This window comes from Cervus elaphus, chromosome X, assembly GCF_910594005.1.
Source record: "Cervus elaphus chromosome X, mCerEla1.1, whole genome shotgun sequence".
Classification (NCBI taxonomy): domain Eukaryota; kingdom Metazoa; phylum Chordata; class Mammalia; order Artiodactyla; family Cervidae; genus Cervus; species Cervus elaphus.
Window position 1 is genome coordinate 69823248 of NC_057848.1, and position 20438 is coordinate 69843685.

The 20438-nt window shown below is 39.7% G+C and overlaps 1 protein-coding gene across 12 annotated transcripts in view; it reads left to right on the forward strand.

The window, feature by feature from the left end:
- The first annotated feature begins 702 nt into the window (after positions 1-702).
- Positions 703-20438, forward strand: part of FMR1 (FMRP translational regulator 1) — a 39660-nt gene continuing 19924 nt past the window's right edge. For 8 of the 12 annotated variants that reach the window (XM_043895928.1, XM_043895929.1, XM_043895933.1 and 5 more), the window contains exons 1-7: positions 705-1014; positions 10912-10964; positions 15082-15175; positions 17728-17799; positions 18063-18211; positions 19878-19971; positions 20065-20181. In XM_043895928.1, the coding sequence (XP_043751863.1) occupies positions 964-1014; positions 10912-10964; positions 15082-15175; positions 17728-17799; positions 18063-18211; positions 19878-19971; positions 20065-20181 (630 nt within the window). In that variant the 5' untranslated portion in view covers positions 705-963. Of the gene's footprint in view, positions 1015-10911; positions 10965-15081; positions 15176-17727; positions 17800-18062; positions 18212-19877; positions 19972-20064; positions 20182-20438 lie in introns of all 12 variants that reach the window. The other 4 variants (XM_043895931.1, XM_043895934.1, XM_043895937.1 and 1 more) reach the window with 2 other exon arrangements.

The following is a 20438-nucleotide window of genomic DNA, read 5'->3' on the forward strand; positions in this document are numbered from 1 at the left end:
TTTAGCGCATTTTTTTAAACGTGTGTCAAAACGGTATGAAACAGAACAGAGGGAAGGGGAGTACGTGGGTCAGGGCTGGGTCTGAGGAAAAACATTTCCAGAGGTCCTGACACAATCCACTGCCCCTCCTAGCACACTGGAAGGCCCAAGATCTCCCGGGGAGGGGAAAGCGTTACTCTCAGCTTCTGTCTCTAAGGGTCACACAAGCCTGGTCACCGCTGTTGCCACTGTTAACTAGTTTAAAGTCTTCGTCAATCTAATTTTTCACCTCCATTCTTGTCTCCCACTCCACCTCCAGCTCCATTAGGCTCTGCCCCACTTAAAAACACAAAACAAAAACCACCTCCGACCCAAGCCAGTCCAGACCTGGCGAAGTGAACACACTTGTTCGCTACGGGAGGCCCTTTCACGAGCCCTTGGCTTGCCCCCCAGCCCCCACTAACGGAACGGGCGCTCAGAACCCCGCCAGGCCACGCCAAAAGGCGCGACCTCGGCCAGCGGTGCGACCTGTCGCCGCCCTTCCAGTCTTCCCGCCGGCCGCCGAGCCCGCGCACGCCGAGCCCGCGCGCCTCACGTTGCGCCCGGCCACCCTGGCCCGTCCGGAGCAGCGCGCAGGCGCGCGCTCCTGGGCCCGCCAGGGGAAAGAGGGCGGGGCCGAGGGGCCGAACCCGCGGGGGGAGGGGCGGCGTCGGTCACATGACGCGGTTTCACTGTTTACACGCGGAGCGGCCGGATCCTTCGGCCTCAGTCAGGCGCTCGGCTCCGTTTCGGTTTCACTTCCGGTGAGGGGCCGCTTCGGAGCAGGCGGCGAGCCGACGGCGAGCGCAGGCGGCAGCGGTGACTGCGGCGCCACTGCCGGGGGGCGTGCGGTAGCGCGGCGGCGGCGGCGGCGGCGGCTGGGCCTCGAGCGCCCGCAGCCCACCTCGAGGGCGGGCTTCCGAAGCGAGCAGGGCGGACGAGAAGATGGAGGAGCTGGTGGTGGAAGTGCGGGGCTCCAATGGCGCTTTCTACAAGGTACTTGACTCCAGGGCAGGCCCCATCTTCGCCCTGCTTTCGCTCCCTTTTCTTCTTAGCCTCGGCCGGAGGCAGGCCTGGAGCCCTCTTCCCGAGCGCCGCGCCCGGGGGCCGGGGCGCACTCGGCGGGATGTTGTTGGGGAGGGAGGGAAGGACCGGACTTCGGGCCTTTGGGAAACCCCTGGAGCCCCACTGCCTCCCCGGTGTGAGGCCCCGGCGTCTGTCGGAATGAGAAGCGAGCAAGGAAAAGAGGGTGCCCTTTTGGGAGCGAGCCCCAGCAGGGAGCGCTGGGGGTGGGCGAGGGCCGACGGCAGGTAAGAGATCCGGGCGGGAAGCACCAGTATCCGCGCGAAGTGACGGTGAAGGCTTATTTCTGTTTTCTTAAATAACCTTTTCCAGTGGGATCCGGGCCTGACGTGTGGGTAGTTGCCAAGGAGCGGGGGGCGCTTCCGTCAAGCCGCCTTCTGCCTTGCAAAGACGGTTTGCGTTCTCCTTTGGTTTCTTTTTTCCGGTCCAGCTTTGGAACTTCGGAGAGCTCCACTGTTCTGGGCGAGCGGTGTGAAGAAAGAGTAAGAAGCTGTAGTTGGTACCAAATCACAATGGCAACTGATTATTAGTGACTTCTCTTTGTGGATTTCAAAAGAGATTTTAGATTCAAAAGTTTCAGGAAGACCTTTACATATCCGAGTGATGGATTAAAGAACTTGGTAATCTTGAATGTTTGCGCCCTCCCCCCCCCCCGTTATAAATGTGGGAAATTTTGGAATACAGATGCTTCAGCGTCAAAAAACATTGGCAACTCTACTACTTAAGAAAAAAAAATAACCCTCCAAAGGCCTGGATATATGCCATGAAACTTTAGGAAATTTACTAAGCGTATATCATTCCTATGGATTTTTTTTAAGTGAGTGGAAATGATTGTTTTGTGCTTCAAGCGCTTGACTTACCTTTGAACGTGTAATGCTGCAGCTAACTATATTGTTGAGGTTTTAAATAGGCATGCGTGGTTTTGCTACAGGCTTTAAGTACAGCATTTCATATCTCACTAATATGTTACATTTTCAAAAACAGGATTAATAATATTTTCATATGTCAGGTAGTGCCTCTGTTGGTTCATACTTGCTGCAGATCTAGCAATCTATAAGTCCTCGTGTCCTCTTGAATGTCTCTCTGTAACTTCGGTAGGTAATGTCCCACCTTACTACAGCATTTTGGCAACAGAAGGTGCATATGGAAGAAAGTGTGGAAATTAAATATTGCCAGTTGTCCAAGCGCCATTAAATCTACATAGAAAAACATAAACGTTTCAAACGAGGTATAGGCATATAAACATTGACTTAACTATATATGTGTTTACCTATTTCATGGAGAAATTTGGAGAGCATTATATTTCATAAGTGAGTAAAGTACGTAAACTGTTCCATGCTTTTAGCAAAATGATAAAATCTTTTGCTGTAAAAGGAGGAGAAATTTAACCCAGCATTTCTGTTCTTAAGTCTCACCAATATAAAATTCTTCCAGTTAACTGCAGTTTCTGGTTGCATTTATTTCAATGATCCATAATTATTGCTGATTAGTTTGCGTAGAACCCTTCTGTTTCCTGCTGCTAAGTCGCTTCAGTCGTGTCCGACTTTGTGCGACCCCATAGACGGCAGCCCACCAGGCTCCGCCGTCCCTGGGATTCCTAGGTTGGTAGTTTTGCTCACTATATTTGGGACGCTAAATACAATAAATATGAATAGGGGCTAAAGGTGGAGCGGTAGTCTAATAGATCTGTGATATTAGATCGAATATCACTCTTACTGTCTTTTAGTGGAGTTAGCTTGCTATAGAGGGCAAGCACATCCTAGTCTTGAAGGATTTATTGTTCTCTTCCAGCAGCCTATGATTTGCTTTGTGATTTTAGTTGCAAACTGATTGGAATATAAGAAACTCCCTCTATCTCTCCTCTTTATCCCCGCCTCTTTTTTGTTTTTTTAAACAAAAGTTGCTTAATATGAAGGTGAATAGAAGGAGTGGGTTGTCTGTTAGTTCCTTGAGGGGAAATGTTAAATGGTGAACAGACACATGCAGAAAAATTGCTGAGATGCTTATAATGTTTTGTTTTTAAGAAAACCTCAAATGGTCTGTGTTGGTAGAAAAATAGTTTCTAGAATGAAAAAGGTTTAAATTCTTATAGGACTCAATACTGTTCTGAGTTATAAAAGTAAAGCAAAAGTAAGTCACTTGTCCATTGGGATGGACAGAAAAGATGGGAAATAAAGACAAAAAATGAACTGTTATGAAGAAATGTTACATTTACGAAAAATTGGAAACCTAGGTTCACCAGATTGAAAAGACTTAAGGAACTAAACAACTCGAACGACTTCACTATAATTGAATTCAGACTTTGATTTGCCTACCAGAACCGCCATACTGGAAGGTGCAGTTCTCTGTCTTCTGGGCACATGGTCCAGATTTGCAGTATAAACTGGATAGATTGTATGCTGGTAACAGGTGGGTTTTTTCCTCTAAAAAATTAACTAAAACTTCAGGTTCAGAATCAACAGAACCATGACATCTAAACCCTAAGATCATAACAGCTCATTTGTATTTTTCCCTCTGGTGTTTATTCTTAAAAACTTGAAAGTTAAATTTAGTAACTGTCAGAGCCACTATTTTTATGCTTAGGTATTTCTTTGACTTTGGAAAAGTCATGAGTACACCATATAGAGCCTAGGTTACTTAAGACATGAGAACACTTGAATTATACATCACAAAATTTTTTACAAAACATCTCCTAAACAAAGAATGTTGAAAAAGGTCTTTATCATCAGGACATCTGCCTAAAAATGTACGATCAAGGGGAAATTTTTTAACTTAACATTTTCTTCATATTTTCTCTGAAGTCTTCTGTACTTCAAGGAAGTACAACTTTAGGTCAGCTGTATTTTTTTTTTTTCTTCCCAGTCTAAACACCCATTTTAGTGTTTTGCAAGCAGCATTATTACCCTTTTGAATTGAGCATTTTCCAACTTCATACTCATGCACTCTGAAAATCTCCACATATTATTAAGTAAATGTAAAATTCAGTGTTACAATAGTTGGATTTCTGATTCCTGACCACTATGAGAATGTGGTTCTTGGCATAACTACGAGCATAACTGTTAACAGATACTGAGAGCTTTCTAGGTGCTTTACCTCTTTTAAATTTGTTTAATCACCACCCACAACCGTGAGGTACTATTGTTACTCCCATTTTAGGTAATAGATAAGGATATAGGTGTACAAAGAGATGAGGTAGGTGACTTATTACTAACTGGCAGAGCTAGTAAGGGTTAGATTGGGGCTTTGAGATGAGGTACTCTGACTTCCTGAAGCAATGAAATTTAACTTAAAGAAGTGAATTGGCTTTCCTGGTAGCTCAGACGGTAAAGAATCAGTCCGCATTGCAAGAGAATTAGGTTCGATCCCTGGGTCGGGAAGATCCCCTGGAGAAGGGCATGGCAACCCACTCCAGTATTCTTGCTTGGAGAATTCCATGGACAGAGGAGCCTAGCAGGCTACAGTCCATGGGGGTCCCGAAGAGTCAGACGTGACTGAGCAACTAACACTTTCACTTTCAAATTTTCATTGTACTTTTTTTATTGTAATTGTTATTATAACACTATCTTAACATTATTCTGGGCTTCACAGGTGGCACTAGTCATAAAGAACCTGAATGCCAATGCAGGAGGTGTAAGATTTGTGGGTTCAGCATTATTTTATAAGTTCATACAATGACATCATGAAATACTCCGTTTATGTATAGGCTTCCTTTTTAGCAACTCTTGCACACAGTAATTCTTCATGTGAATGCCTGTTAATGAAAGATAAAGTTTGAAATCTTTGATTTTCCTATAATATTTGCTTTTGTTACATTAGGAGCAGGTAAGAACTGATGCATTCAAAAGTTAGAATACATAGGCACAGGGAAATTAATAATTCATTTCATACTATTCTTTCTGTACCTGTGTGTTGTCTTTGGGTCAAGGTGAACCAGAAAGAATGCATTTTTCTCAGAATTTGTGGTAAATGCCCAAATGAAGTCAAGTATTCCTAGTCATGCACTGTGGTTGGAAGAATTGTTGATGAGCTTTATTGTACTTTGCCCTCTCTGTTGTTGATTCTCATATGTTGTTAGCGTCCACATTCAAAGGGTGGCAAAGCAATAACTCACTTTGTATGTGAAGCCTTGGCTTTGAATCATATTTTATCAGATTTCATATGTCCTTATCATCTTATCTCCTACAGCTTTTCTTGAGGAGGGATATTTTGCGATGCTTTTAAGTTTTCTCTAATGAGAATCATCATTGCACTACATGAGCTGTCTTCAGTGATAATGTAATAGCTGTTCATTGCTGGTCAGTGGCTTACACTGAAATTTCTCTACACAGTCATCTCTGTCATGTTTGTGAGAAGAGTTTGCCAAGGTGTAAGGTGTAGTGGGAGAGTAAAAGTTCGCCAGAATGGGGACAGACTTTCTTTTGGTTTCATCAGTCCGGGTGATGTGATGTTGGAATTAGATATCTAGTCATGACACACTTTGGCTAGTATGATGTTATGATTGCCTCTTTGGCCCAGTTGCCAGTAAGGTGGGGGGATCCCATAATGATTTTTTTTTTGATTTTGTGTTTATTCCCCTTGATGATAAGTCTGTGTTTGTCTTTTTTTGTTTTTGGAGTATAGTTGCTTTAGGTGTCTTGTCTTTAACTGCACTTTTAGCAGTTTCTCAAACCCCAAAAGCTTTTGTCACTTTTTTTTTTCCTTTTAAAAGTCTGAATGACCTGTTAGTATTTAGTATCTTTGAGGAACTACCCTTTTCTTTTTCTGTCCTAAGTTTTAATATCTTTTTTTTAAGTATGATTTTTTGAAATGTAACTTTCTCAAATGCAAGAGTGTTTATGGCTCTGCGTCTTTTATAAAATATGCCCCTCTCTGCTTTACCTGTAACTTACTTAGTGCCAACTATGTGTTAAGCCTCATGCTAGGCACTAGACATGTGTGATATCTTTATTCACAACAGCAGACAGCAAGTCCAGTTCTGTATCCATTCCTTACTTATGCAGACAAGGCATACAAGGCCCAGAGACCACTTCTTGGAGAGTCCCACAGCTATTATGTCATAGAATCAAGATTTTGAACCTAGCTCTCATTCACAACAAAACTCGTTTTTGTTTTGTCTTTCCTCAAAGGCTCTTTTCTTTGTTGTTGTTGTTTGCGGGGTTGTTTTTTTTTTTTTTGGCCATAAAGGAATGTGGGATCTTAGTTCTCCATCCAGGGCTTGAATGTGGGCCCCCTGCTGTAGAAGCGTGGAGTCTTAACCCCTGGACCTCCAGGAAAGTCCCCACAGCAGAATACAACCACCAAGTTTACTGACTCTTGTAATTGCCCTGGTTCTCATCCAGTTCCATGCAACTCTCCTCCTGTATTCATTCAAACCCATTCAGTTGCCTTCTTTGGTAACCAACCCCACAGAAATCCCCTCAACCTATCTTATCAACTTTGATGTGTGGATAGGTAGAGAGTGCAACCAACCTTAGTTTTCCAAGTTGGTGGGTGGGGTGATAGTGCTCTGGGGGCGGCCAGGGAAGGAAAGGACATGATTATTGGGATAAGGGAGGAGCAGGGCCAAAAAGGAGAGTTATTGGAGAAAGTATGATGAGAAACAGAAAGTTGGGACCTTTGTTGGAATTTTAGCAAAAGGCCTCTGAAGTCACAGGAGACCTTTGTGCTTGGCGAGTGTGTGAACCAGAGGTAACCTATGAATTTCTTTTATTCCACTAAAAATGACTGGTTTTGAAACAATCATGCAAACATCCATATACAGATAAGCCTCATTAACTCGAAGGCAGTGGCCCTGGTAGGCTGTGATGATTGCTTAAACCATTTTTGACACTGTACATCCGGAATTGTTTTTACAGTCTTTGAGAGCAGTTTTTGTTTTTTTAAATAGTCACAACCGTTGCAGATCTTCCTCCTTTGAAGGAATGTTTAATTTTAGGAAATAGGCAAATGTGGTGAATGAGTGTGATTAAACTGCACAAAAACTTTTTGGCAAATAGAAAGAAAAGTTAAAATGTAGCTGTGTAATAATGAGACGAACTTTTAGAGTGCTTTCAACGTGGATTTGAAATCATTCCCTGAAATTTCTAAGTGTTGAAATCAGTGCTGTCCACAGATCTGTCCATCTGTGATGATGCAATGCTCTCTGCCTGTGCTGTCCTCTGCAGTAGGTCCTAAGCCATGTGTGGCTTTTGAGCACTTGAAATGTGGCAAGTATAACTCAGAGACTTATTTTTAATTTTATTTACTTGTAACCTGTTAAATAGAAATATTTACACATGACCAGCAGCTTCAGTGGTGAACAGTAGCACAGTTTTAGACAAGGGCAGTAGTATTGGAAAGATACCTGATTTAGTGAGAACAAATCTTCACCCAGCTGTAACAAGGTTCTCTTAGCTGACTAAAGGGCTTAACATTTTCAGCATTTAATATACAGTGCGTGCATGCCCAGTCACTTCAATTATGTCTGACTCTTTGCAACATTATGGGCTGTAGCCCACCAGGATCCTCTGTCCATGGGATTCTCCAGGCAAGAATACTGAAGTGGGTTGCCATGCTCTCCTCCAGGGGATCTTCCCAAACCAGGGATGGAACTTGTGTCTCCTGCATTGGCAGGCAGGTTCTGTACCACTAGCGCCACCTGGAAAGCCCCATAATATAAAGTAAGGAACTAATACTTGGAACTGCCATGACATGCAAACATAAAACTTCAGACAAGGATGAAGACAGAGGCCATGACATTTTTTGGTAAATAAGGGATTAGCTCCTAATAGAAGTCCCACCCTCAAAAAGCAAATTGTTAATTTGATACTAGCCATCATTGTCAAGACAGGGGAGAAATTGAGGGCAGGGGGGCCCTGTTCTCCCTTTATTTGTAATTTGTGGAAAACTAATTACTAAAACTAAAAAGCTAATTTTACTTTAGAAAACTAATTGTCCAGTTCCTTCAACTTTACTCAAAATCAAGCCTTGCTGTTGCTATAGTAATAGTGAGGCAAACCCCTTAGAGCAGTGGGGGCATACACCCTTATGAAATCTCTAGTATATTCTAAGATATCATGGTCAGTAGTTAACTAGAGTTCTCAACACTCTGTTGAAAATGTGTGATTTAAATATAGCTGAGGGAAAATAAGCAATATCACAATGAAAAGAAGAAAATGTGAATTCCCCCCACTTGAAACGAACAACTATAAAAATACAGACATATGTTTAATTTAGAAATAATTATTTAGCATCTTGGATATAGCAGAACACCTAGATTCCATTATAGTCCACCTTGATCTTACAAGGAAACTTTCTTTTAGCATAGCTTTGCTCTATTCTTTACAGCATAATTACAGAAGTTTGGTGTCTCTGTTTAGGTTCAATGTACAGTCAACCCTTGAACACTGGGACTGGGATACCAAAAGCAGTTGATAAATGACTCACCCGAAGGCAGGAAGGTGAAACAGCTTGGACAGAATCGAGACTCAAACCCAAGTTCCTTTGATTCCACATATTGTGACCTCTAATTGAACACAAACTCCCCCCCCCTTTAGATAATTTAAATGTCTATGAAGTGAAAATATGGGTACTATACTTACTGGGAAAAGTCCATGTGTAAGTGGATCCTCACAATTCAAACCTCTGTTGTTCAAGGGTCAACTGTAAATGGTTTCCAGGGCCCTGCCTTACTTGCCATTGTTTTTCTTAGGAGCAGTTATTTAATGGAGAAGGAAATGGCATCCCACTCCTGTATTCTTGCCTGGAGAATCCCATGGACAGAGGAGCCTGGTGGGCTACAGCCCGTGGGGTCGCATAGAGTCGGACACGACTGAAGTGACTTTGCACAGCTATTTAATACTTGGCTGATATGTTTTAATTTGATATTTTGGGAAGTTTTAGTTTTTAAACAGTGCTTTAATTTCTGGCTTTTGACGATGTATTTGTTTACCACCATATTTGCATTGAATCATTTGTTTAACACATCTATTGAGTACCTACTGTATACCAGAAATTGTGCCAATTACTGAGGATACATAGCGAAGTTAAAGAAGGGTCTTACTCCAAGCTAGTTATCTTCCCAATATCTGAAGTCAGGGGGATTTACTACTATATTTTCTTCTAAGAGTTGTATAGTTCTAGCTCTAACCTTTAAGTCTTTGATACTTTTTAGTTGATTTTTGTATGTGGTATAAGGTTAGGCCAAAATTTATTCTTTTGCAAGGGGATAATCTAGTTGTCCCAGCACCATATGTTGAAAGCACTGTTCTTTTCCCCCTATTGAATTGTCTTCACTTCCCTTCCACAGAGGATTTATTTCTACCACACCCCTAGCTGTTTCTCCAGGTCTGAGCCTTTGTTCCCACTGCACATTTAGGCCTGCTGCATAGGAACCTCACCCTCTTCTATTTGTCTTCCCTGATTAGCATCCCCACCCAGTCCCATCCCCCCAAACCACACAAATACCTTTCGTCCGCGAGGCTAGGATAAGAACCCCTTAGGCAGTGATCCATGATAATAACTATTCCTTGAACCCATAATAGGTACTTTGAAGTTCAATTGTAAATAAAAGATACCCTCAGGAAGCTTACCTTTGGTATGAAAATGGACAAAATACTCTAGTAGGGTAGTTTATAGTGGGGTATACTCATAAGACTCTCTAAGAAGTTAGAAAGTGAAATTGAACTTAGTCTTCTGGGTTTTCCCATAGGAGGTGACATCTGAACTGAACTAAAACCCATAGGAGATAGCTCAGTGAGAAGAGGGGAAGGAAGAAAGGCCCAAGTAGTTTAGCACTGCTGGGTTACAGCCTCCAAAAATGCTCACCTCAGGTCACCATGGGCCTTCTACAGCTGGAGGAGTTTGACCATAATCCTGTAGACAGGGAGAAATCACGAAAGCACAGACACATGCCCAGAACACACTGGGCTGAAATCTCTAAAACCATTTTAAAATGAATTAAGATAAAAAGCCCCTTGGGTTTCTTTATCCTTTATCCTACTCCTCTAATTGTCAAAACAAAAAACAAAGCCTCCTTTCCTGCACCTATTAAAAACTTAATTTTATAGAATTAAAGACAGCATGCTGATTAAAGAATTCTTGATAATTAGTTAGCTATTACTTTTGTTATGTCGTTTTATAGAATTACAGACAGCATGCTGATTAAAGAATTCTTGATAATTAGCTATTTTGTTATGTCTTTTTGCAGATTATTAGCAATTGCGTCATCAGATTTAAAAGATTTAAACTTCTGTACTTTATATTACTGTTCTTTCCACCAAGTGCCTGTGAGATTGAGAATTTAATTAAACTCTGGTAATTGGACTTTTTAGTGGTATTAGCAGCATGTTGTTAAAGAGAACTTAGTGTACTTGTGTTCACATAGATTTGAGATTATATTTAGTTATTTACTATTGTATTCTCCTAAAATTGTATTAAGGAGAAAAAAATAGGTTACAACAGATCTATACTGACTGGTATATAGCTCTGTAACAAGTTTCTTAGTTTCTAATACTTTTAATCTAAAGTATACCTTCAGCTTTGCATTATAATTTTCAGTTTACTTATCTGTCTTTCTCCTATTAGATGCTGAACTTTAGAGCAGTTCTTTTTGCTCTATTTTAAATAATCAGTATTCCTAGGGCCTAGCTCGTTGTAGGTATGTAAATATAGATGTGGTTCATGAATGAGTGAGCCTCGCAAACTAACAAACTTTTACTTGAAGCTTCATTCTGTTGTTAAACATAAAATATTTGTGTCACTGTAAAATGTAACTAAAAACAAAAACGATATTTAAGCTTAGAAGTTAATTTAACTGTTTTTTTTTAATAGGCATTTGTAAAAGATGTTCATGAAGATTCAATAACAGTGGCATTTGAAAACAAGTAAGTGTCTTGATATAATTTTAATATTTAGGTTCTTTAATATTTTATGCTAATTTTTCCTTGTACTCCTCATTTAAAAAAATTCAAGTCTAGTTTGAGTGTTTTTCAGGAATGGATCTTCATGTTACTGACCAGGAAGTTCCTGAACAACTCAGTATTAAACCAATGGAATGACTGTTCCTGCTAATGACCTCGGAGATCCCTTTTGTATAATCTTGACCCTTACATCTCAGTTCCTTTGAATGTGAACAAAGAAACCAGATTCTTTTGTGCTAGTAACTGAGAGTTTGAATAGAAATATTTGTAAATATTAAAAGATGAAAGTGAATGGATTCATGGGTATTGGGAGAGTTGATATGAGTTTTGTAATGTTAAATCTAAAACTGACAGTTTTAGTCCTTTGGTATATTTTATTGGAAATGATTATGTTTGCCTATTAACATTTTTTTATCTATTTCATATATTTAAAATCATCAATAGCAGTAACTGATCTTGTCTGTTTACTTTTAGATGAGTATATAAAAATACTTTGAGACCTAGGCACATTAGCTGTATGTACAAAGGCATCAATAGTAGAGATGTTAACATTTTATTGGGGAGGCAGGTCTCTTGACTAAATTTTTTGAATGCTGTTAATAAGAGCTATTTTCAGAGTAGCCATTCAAGATTCTAAAGTACGTATAAACTCCTTTGCCAAGCCCATAGATGTGATCATGATCTTAGGATTTTACTGAACTCTCAAGGATGGTCAGCAGTTAATAATGTTTGTTTTTTATTTACCAAGAGAAATCAATTGTTGTTGTTGTTCACTTGCTTAGTCATGTCCGACTCTTTGTGAACCCATGGACTAGCAGCATGCTAGGTTTCCCTGTCCTTCACTGTCTCCCAGAGTTTGCTCAGACTCATATCCATTGAGTCGATGATGCCATCCAACCATCTCATCCTCTGTCGCCTCTTCTCCTCCTGCCCTCAGTCTTTCCCAGCATCAAGGTTTCTTCCAATGAGTTGGCTCTTTGCATCAGGTGGCCAAAGTATTGGAGCTTCAGCATCAGTCCTTACATTGGATATTCAGGACTGATTTCTTTTAGGATTGACTGGTTTGATCTCCTTGCTGTCCAAGGGACTCTCGAGAGTCTTCTCCAGCACCACAGTTCAAAAGCATCAGTTCTTTGGTATTTAGAGAAATTAGTAGTTTATGACAAACAGATTACAAATCTATAGAGAAAATAAATAAATTAGTGGTTGCTTAGGGCTGGTGGGAGTGGAGAGCCATAGCCAAAGAGTATGGGATTTCTATTTGAAGTGATGAAAATGTTCTAAAATTGACTGGTAATGATGGTAGTTTAGTTGCTAAGTCGTGTCCGACTCTTTGCAACCCCATGGACTGTAGCCTGCCAGGCTCCTTTGTCCATGGGATTTTCCGGGCAAGGATACTGGAGTGCATTAACCATGTCCTTCTCCAGGGGATCTTCCCCACCCAGGAATTGAACCTGGGTCTCCTTCACTACAGGTGTATTCTTTACCAACTGAGCTACCATGGAAGTCCCTGGTAATGGTGGCACATATCTGTGAATCTACTAAGTAAGTCATCGACTTGTATGTACACTTAAGTGGATGGCTTATAGGGTTATGTGAATTATATCTCAGTAAATCTGTTAAAATACAGTATCTGACCAAGACATGGTATAAATAGAATGTTAGCAGGATCTTTTAGCTGACAACAGGACAAAGTACAATTGACCCTTGACCAGGGGTCATGAGTTTGAACTGTGTAGGACCACTTGTATGTGGATTTTTTTTCAGTAGTAAATACTACAGTAGTACACAAATCAGAGTCATTTGAATCCATGATACAAACCACAAATTCAGAGGAACTCTGGATATGGAAAGTTGACTATAAGTTATCCATGGAGTTTTGACTGCACAGAGAGTGAGTTAGTGGCCCTAACCTCTGAGTTATTCAAGAGTTAACTGTAGTAGTCTCAGATGCCTAAAATTTAAGGGGACAGAGATAAAAGGATTTAGAGTGTCCAACCATATTCTCAGTTCTAGACAAATGGTCTTGGTCCAAAATACAAGTTTGGGTAATAGAATACCTTTCTTTGAATACATAGAGCGAAAAGTTTCAGAATCTGCTTCGTTACATGATTATCCATGCATTATAGACTGGATAACAGCATCATGCCTCTAACAGAGGAATATTTAATAACTTGGAGAGGAATTTTTTTCTTGTAATTATACTCTTTATCAGCTTGCTTCCATAATGAGGAAAACACTATTTTCCTTAAAGGGAGAGTTTTCATTTGCTACTCTTTTAAGGTATTAAGCAAATACTTATTTCCTCTATGCGTTTAAGAATGTGTCTGGTTTCTAGTTTTTACAGTGATCAGTTCTCGTATGTTTTCCATCAGATTTCTACTATAAACTTAAAATTATTTTCTCTGGACCTTCTAGTTCTCTCCTGTACCATAGTTGTGTACAAGTTTCTCTTCTTACTGTCATGCTGGGAATTTCAAATAGATCAACTTTTTCTTTGTGCTTGTGTACTATGTATGCGATTCAACACTGGGTTTGAGCATGTCACCAGGATTTGATAGGTCCCTACCAAAGTAGTGTCTTTGCACTCCCTTGCATTTCCTTTTTGTTTTCTGATTTTTTAAAAGCAAGCATAAAAAACACACCTGATGTTTTATAAAACTTCAGTTTATATCCTTTCTTTCAATCATAAACTCCTATAATACCACACTATTTTAGATGTCTTCTTTTTGTCTTCCATGTTTCACATTTAAAAAGAAAGAATTTGAATTTTTATCTCTATTCTTAAAATAATTCTTCCTTCTTTGGAATGAAGAAAATTATGTATTACTACATGCTTTACAAATCAAATTTAGCAATGAATCTGCGATATATATGTTTATCTGTAACATTGGTCACTAATTTCAGTAAGTATATTTAAAGAAGTTTTTCTGCTGTAAAGACACTTTTTTTGTTGTTGTTTTTGGCCACACTGCACGTCTTGTGGGATCTTAGTTCCTCAACCAGAGATCAAACCTAGGGTCCCAGCAGTGAGAGAGATGAGTGCTAACCATTGCACTGCCAGGGAATTCCCTGAAGATAATTTTTTTTTTAAGTTGCAGAGTTTTCAAGGGTTTATAGTAATGCAGAAAAGAGGTTCAATGTAACATAGGCCCAAATCAGGTTTCCACAAATTCTGACTTCCTTACCTTGCTATCTTATATAATAGAATATTTAAAAAAAATCCCCCAAAACAAATAGCACATTTCTCAATAGGATTTTACTAAGAAAGCCCTTTAACAGAAAACCCAGAAATGACTGCTCTAGCAGTTGAATCCGCCAGTGTTTTGCAAAGTTTATCTTTTAATATTTCATATCATCGTGATATAAAAGAATAATTTGGTGTTTTCAAAATTGTTCCATATAACTTTAAATGAAAAAACATAGGCAACTTACTGAACTCCTGTAGGCTATCTCTATTGGGTTTCTGTGGTTTAGGAGACCCCACCCATCCAGTGCATGCTGGTACGTCATACTGATCAGCAGCCAGCTATCCATGGCAAGAGTTGACCACCTCGCGGGATCTAAAATTTAAAGGGGGAAAAGTGAGTTGTGAATTGCTAATGTGCTGACTGCCCCGTTTTGCTTGGAAATTAGAGGGCATTAAGACCAGTTTTTGTGGTGGTTGGAATGTGGTTAAAATTCCTTTGCAAGTATAAGTATGGTGATGACATTACTAACACATTCTGATACTAATGTATTTAAGCACCAAAGGAAATTGCTGTTGTGGCCTGAATTTTAGAACCCTTAGAAGTTGAAATTATTGGAAGAAAGACTTGTTAAGTTGTAATGTTGATCTATTGTGTTTAGAGAAATACTTCAAATAGAACTACAAGGCTGCTGTGTTGCATGCAGACTTTGTTGAAATGTCTCTATATTGCCATTATGCCCCCACTCAGCGAAACACTGACAGTTTTAAAGCATTTGCTTCTTTAAACTAGAAAAATGAAGGGTCTCACTTAACCAAAGGTTGATGGCAGCATAGTCATCCCTTCTATTAAACCAAAAAACGTGTTAAATAATTGTGTTTGCTTATTTGCAGCTGGCAGCCAGACAGGCAGATTCCATTCCATGATGTGAGATTCCCACCACCTGTGGGTTATAATAAAGATATAAATGAAAGCGATGAAGTAGAGGTAAGTTTCCCCTGCCATCAAGTTATTAAGCACTGAAGAACTGGGAACATTTAACTTGTTTGCGCCTTTTGTATCCCTTGTCTTTAATGCTTTTCAGTCTACCTTGAGAATTAGCTCTGATGCAAATAGGCTTTTAACTGCACCATCCTAATACGTTATTGATGCTTAAATGTGGCTGCCTGAACAGCATTCGAGGCACAGCTTGGAAAGTCACCACTGATTTCCCTTGTCTACGAGGATTTCTTTTCCCCATTTCCTCAATTTCTGAATCTTGTTAGTTTACAACCATGTCCCCATTTTAAGCAAAATGGGTTAGGGAAAAAACCATGCCTTTCAATAGAGCAGCATCCTAGGATTTCTTTAAGTAGCGATAAAGCCTTCTGGGATATTTTTAAAAACTCATCTATGAGTTTTAGTATATACACCTACAGGTAAAATAGCTTCACAGGAGATGCTGTGAACCAACTGCTTATGTGCCAGTGATGTCTTTGACCAAAAGGTGCTATGGAGATGTAACACATTGACAAAAAGATTGTGTTTGTGATTTCTGTAGCCACTGAAAATTTTTGTGAGACTTCAGGCAGTTGGAGTCGGCTTTATGTTGTAGTTGGTCTGTACAGTATCCTCTTCTTCATTCCCCTGCACATACCTCATTTTAAGTTGCTTCTCTTCTCCACAATGCCTTGTTAATGGTAGCAGTTTTATTTGCAGTATGATGGAAGCAGCTAAGAATCCATTTGTGCAGGTCAGGTGAGGTGTACTGGGTCCTTGAATGCTTATTTTCTGTGCTGGGTATAGATGGTGAAACAGAAGAGGCCCCAGCCTTTGACAAGTTCCCGTTCTAGTGAGGAGAGTTAATATTAGTGCCATTGTCAATAAGGCCAAGAAAGAAAACCAAGGATGGAAGGTGATGTAGGGGCAAGAGTGCCGTTTTAGGGAGTGCTCAAGGAAGGTCTCGATGTCCAGCCTGTGTTCTTTTCTCAAGTGCTATTTATTTACCCAAGACATACTCAGTACTTAAACAGGTGAAAGGAACTGGGCTTGGTTTTGTCAGGACTCAAGTAGAGAGTATAGACACTGTACTTGAGGACCTTTAGTTGTTCACTTCCCCAGGAGACTATATGCTTGTACTTGAGGACCTTTAGTTGTTCACTTCCCCAGGAGACTATATGCTTCCTGAAGTCAAGGACCAGGACTTTTGGTCTGTCTATATCAGAAGACCTCATAGTAGTGTTTGGGTTGATAAAAGGGACTGTTTTTTCTTTATAGTTCTCAACTGAGTCACATGACAGGTGGTAACCAATGAGATCCTGTTGCCATAGTGACCTCACTAATAGTGATACATAACTGAGGTTATCACTAGCTAGAGCAGAGATGAAAGGAATTGATGGTTACAAGAAAATGTGGGTTAAATCTAGTTATATTTAGTCACTGTATTGTATAACCATTAACTTGGGTCTTTTGGTCTGTCTACACTAGGAATGCTCATAATAGTAATGGATAGAGGGGACTTTTTGCCCACCTTAGTCACATGACCAATGGGAACCAATGAAAAGCTGTGGTCAAGATGACATAACAGTTAACAAATAACTGACATTATTTCTCTGACTAGAGCAGAGTTGAAAGGAAGTAATGGGGGCAAGAGGGAAAGGTAGGTTGAGTTAAGTTGTGTTTCATCACTGTTTTGTCACTATGAATTTCAGTAGTAAAAAGGGGACCAGAGTTGGAGCCCTGAGTTGTTTGTCTTCTCTCCTGTCCTTTCCTCCCCATCCCCTTGTCCTCCCTGTGTCTTCTTTCTACTTCTGAGTATTTCTGTCACTCACCATGTGTCTCTTTTCCTATTAACCTTGATTTGCTAGTGTCTTCACAAAAGGTTCCATGCTGCACATCATAAGTGAACTTTGAAGTGGTCACCCGAGAGATCAGTTTAGAAGAACTGATCCACAGTGTGTGAGAGGAGAAAGGTGGTATCCAGAGGACTGCCAGCGTGGAGTTGTCCATTTTAGTGGAGAGGGGACAGGAGACCAGAGAGTGACCCAGTTGCTGTCCGTTTAGTCCCAGGAGACATGAACACCAGGTGGTATCCTTAGTGGGCTGAATAGTCAGTGGCTTTACCCATTTAGCGACCATGAGCCAGGCAGTAGGCCAGGGTCACTAGCTTCCAACTTGTTATTTGCTTATTAAAATAAAACAAAAACGCGTTCATCTTTACATGTTTAGATACATTTTCATAGCTCACAAAGTACCCAAAGAAAGCATGCCCAACTTTATAAGTGGTCAGCTTTTCTCAATCTTTCATATTCAGAATACTGATGATTACTGAGGCAGCACAGAGAAATAGGAAAGTGTATTTTACAGTACTCTCCCTGGTAACCAGGTAGTTTCTGAATGTCTGTCTAGAAGCAGGGGTGCAGTCTGGTTAAAAGTGTACAACTTAACGGATTTGCAAGATACCTAAGGTCATTTTAAGAAATTTTCCTTGATGTCTGATAATTTATAGATTTCTGAATGATTTTAATCGTGAAATATTCTATGTTGTAATTTTTGTGTAGGTTTATTCCAGAGCAAATGAAAAAGAGCCTTGCTGTTGGTGGTTAGCTAAAGTGAGGATGATAAAGGGTGAGGTAGGAAAATGCCTATTTTAATTGTTTTTCTTACACTTCTCCTTTTCTAAATCCAGGTATATACATTTCTGTTTGGATTTCTATTTGAAAGTAATAGCTAACTTGATTATTTTATTTAAATGTTTATATGTTCAGTATGTTTTGTGTGTTTCAGTTAATTGATCAAATAGCTTTTTTTCCCTTTAAAAGAACTGAAAAGGTATAGCTTCTTGTTCTTAATTTAAACACTGTGATCAGGAATGACTTTCATTTATTTCTTACAGTTTTACGTGATAGAATATGCAGCTTGTGATGCTACATACAATGAAATTGTCACAATTGAACGTTTGCGATCGGTTAATCCCAACAAACCTGCCACAAAAGAGACTTTTCATAAAATCAAACTGGATGTTCCAGAAGACTTAAGACAAATGTGAGTTGATTTGCAAGAAAGGCTGAGAACTAAGAGGTGCTGTGCAATTAATTTTAAAGAATAATACATTTTCAAATAATAGGAATCAATTTTTAACCTCAGTGAACTTTGACATAAATGGTTTGCAAAAGCAGTGAAAAAAAATTTTTAGCTTTTTCTGGTTATGTAATCAAGCCAAGGCAGGAGGAGAAGGAAATGACAGAGGATAAAATGATTGGTTGGCATCACTGACTCAATGGACATGAGTTTGAGCAAGCTCCAGGAGTTGGTGATGGACAGGGAGGTCTGGCGTGCTGCAGTCCATGGGGTCACATAGAGTCAGACACAACTGAGTGACTGGACTAAACTGAATCAAGCCAAGATTCCACTTGTTTAAACTTACTTGGCCACATAGATAGCTAATGAACATTTTTTTTCTAAAATAAACATTCATCATAGAATTTTAAGATTTTTGAAACTGACTAATACAGTTCTGTCATAAGTTACAAGCCAACTTCTAGGCAATGTTGATTTCTCCACGTTTTTTTCCTTTTTAGCTAGTATTCTGAGATACATATGTAACAAGTAGAGCTTAAAGAAGCTTCCAAAGGTCATCTCTCTTATCATCCTTGATATGAAGTAATGCTTAAATAAGACTTTAGAGAAGAAAGGGCATATATTAAATTTGATTTAGACATGTCACACTTTAGATAAACATTAACTTCTATTAATAGTTCAAAATGCATAGAAATCCTACTTCTTAATTATAAAGATTGCATATGTATTCTGATTCATACACATTTTCTTCTCACCCTAAAATTGATCAGCACTTTTTCTTCAGAAAAGAAACAGCAGAACAAAATTGGATACCTGGTGGCTATCGCCAAAAGTTTTTAACAGTTGACTCAAGAAAATTAGTGACCTACCATATGTAACTATGGCTTCCCAGGTGGCTCAGTGGTAAAATAATTTTCCTGCCAATACAGGAGACACAAGAGATGTGAGTTGGATCTCTGGATCAGGAAGATCCTCTGGAGAAGGAAATGGGAACTCACTACAGTATTCTTGCCTGGAAAATCCCATGAACAGAGAAGCCTGGTGGGCTATAGTCGTCAGGTCACAAAGAGTCAGACACCACTGACCATGCATGCATCATATATAACTGAAATCAGGAAGCCTGCAGAGGAGAATGGTGGTCAGTCTCTCAGTTGTGTCCAAACTCTTTGTGACCCCATGGACAGAGGAGCCTGCCAGGCTCCTCTGTCCATGGAATTTTCTAAGCAAGGATACTGGAGTGGGTTGCCATTTCTTCCTCCAGGAGGTCTTTCCAACCCAGGGATCAAACTCTGGTGTCCTGCATCTCTTGCATTGCAGGCGGATTCTTTACTGCTGAGCCACCAGGGAAGTAAGTTCCCCTAAAGATGTCATCTTCAGTAATCTAGGACCACCAGTAATTTCCTAAGAGCATAACTGGTTTTTTCCTTTCTCTATAATCTCAGATGCTTCATTGGCTTGAGTAGCCCAGCAAAGAAACTGAATTTACAAATGGATATAGCATATTTTGCATAAATCAAGTTTAATATGAATCTACAATTCTACTAAGTGCAAATGTCTCTGCATATGTTTATACCAGTAGTTGGTAATCATTCATCTTTAACTTCACAATGGTTATTCTTTTTATTTCTAGGTGTGCCAAGGAATCTGCACATAAAGACTTTAAAAAGGCAGTTGGTGCCTTTTCTGTAACTTACGATCCAGAAAATTATCAGCTTGTCGTTTTGGTGAGTGTTTCTGAGTTGTCTATTTTGGTGTGTTTCATTTAGGGCATTTGCTTTAATCGTAACTTTTTTTTTTTTTTTTTAAATATTCTTAAGTCCATCAGTGAAGTCACCTCAAAGCGAGCACACATGCTGATTGACATGCACTTTCGGAGTCTGCGCACTAAGCTGTCTCTGATACTGAGAAATGAAGAAGCCAGTAAGCAGCTGGAGGTATGTGGCTTTCCCTAGTGATGCTTGTAAGGCTATCTAGAAATGATAACGATGTGGTTACAAAACATGACTATGGGCAGCTTGTCCTTTGTTTGTTGTTCTTAACAATTCCTTGTATTCTATATTTTGAAAAATTAAATTGTACAATGCATAATCATACTAAAATTTTTATGGCTGAGGTTTCAGAATTAAGCAGCAGTTTATGTATATTAAGGAACTTCTGGCCAACTCACTTTTTGCTAGAAGTTCATCAAAGC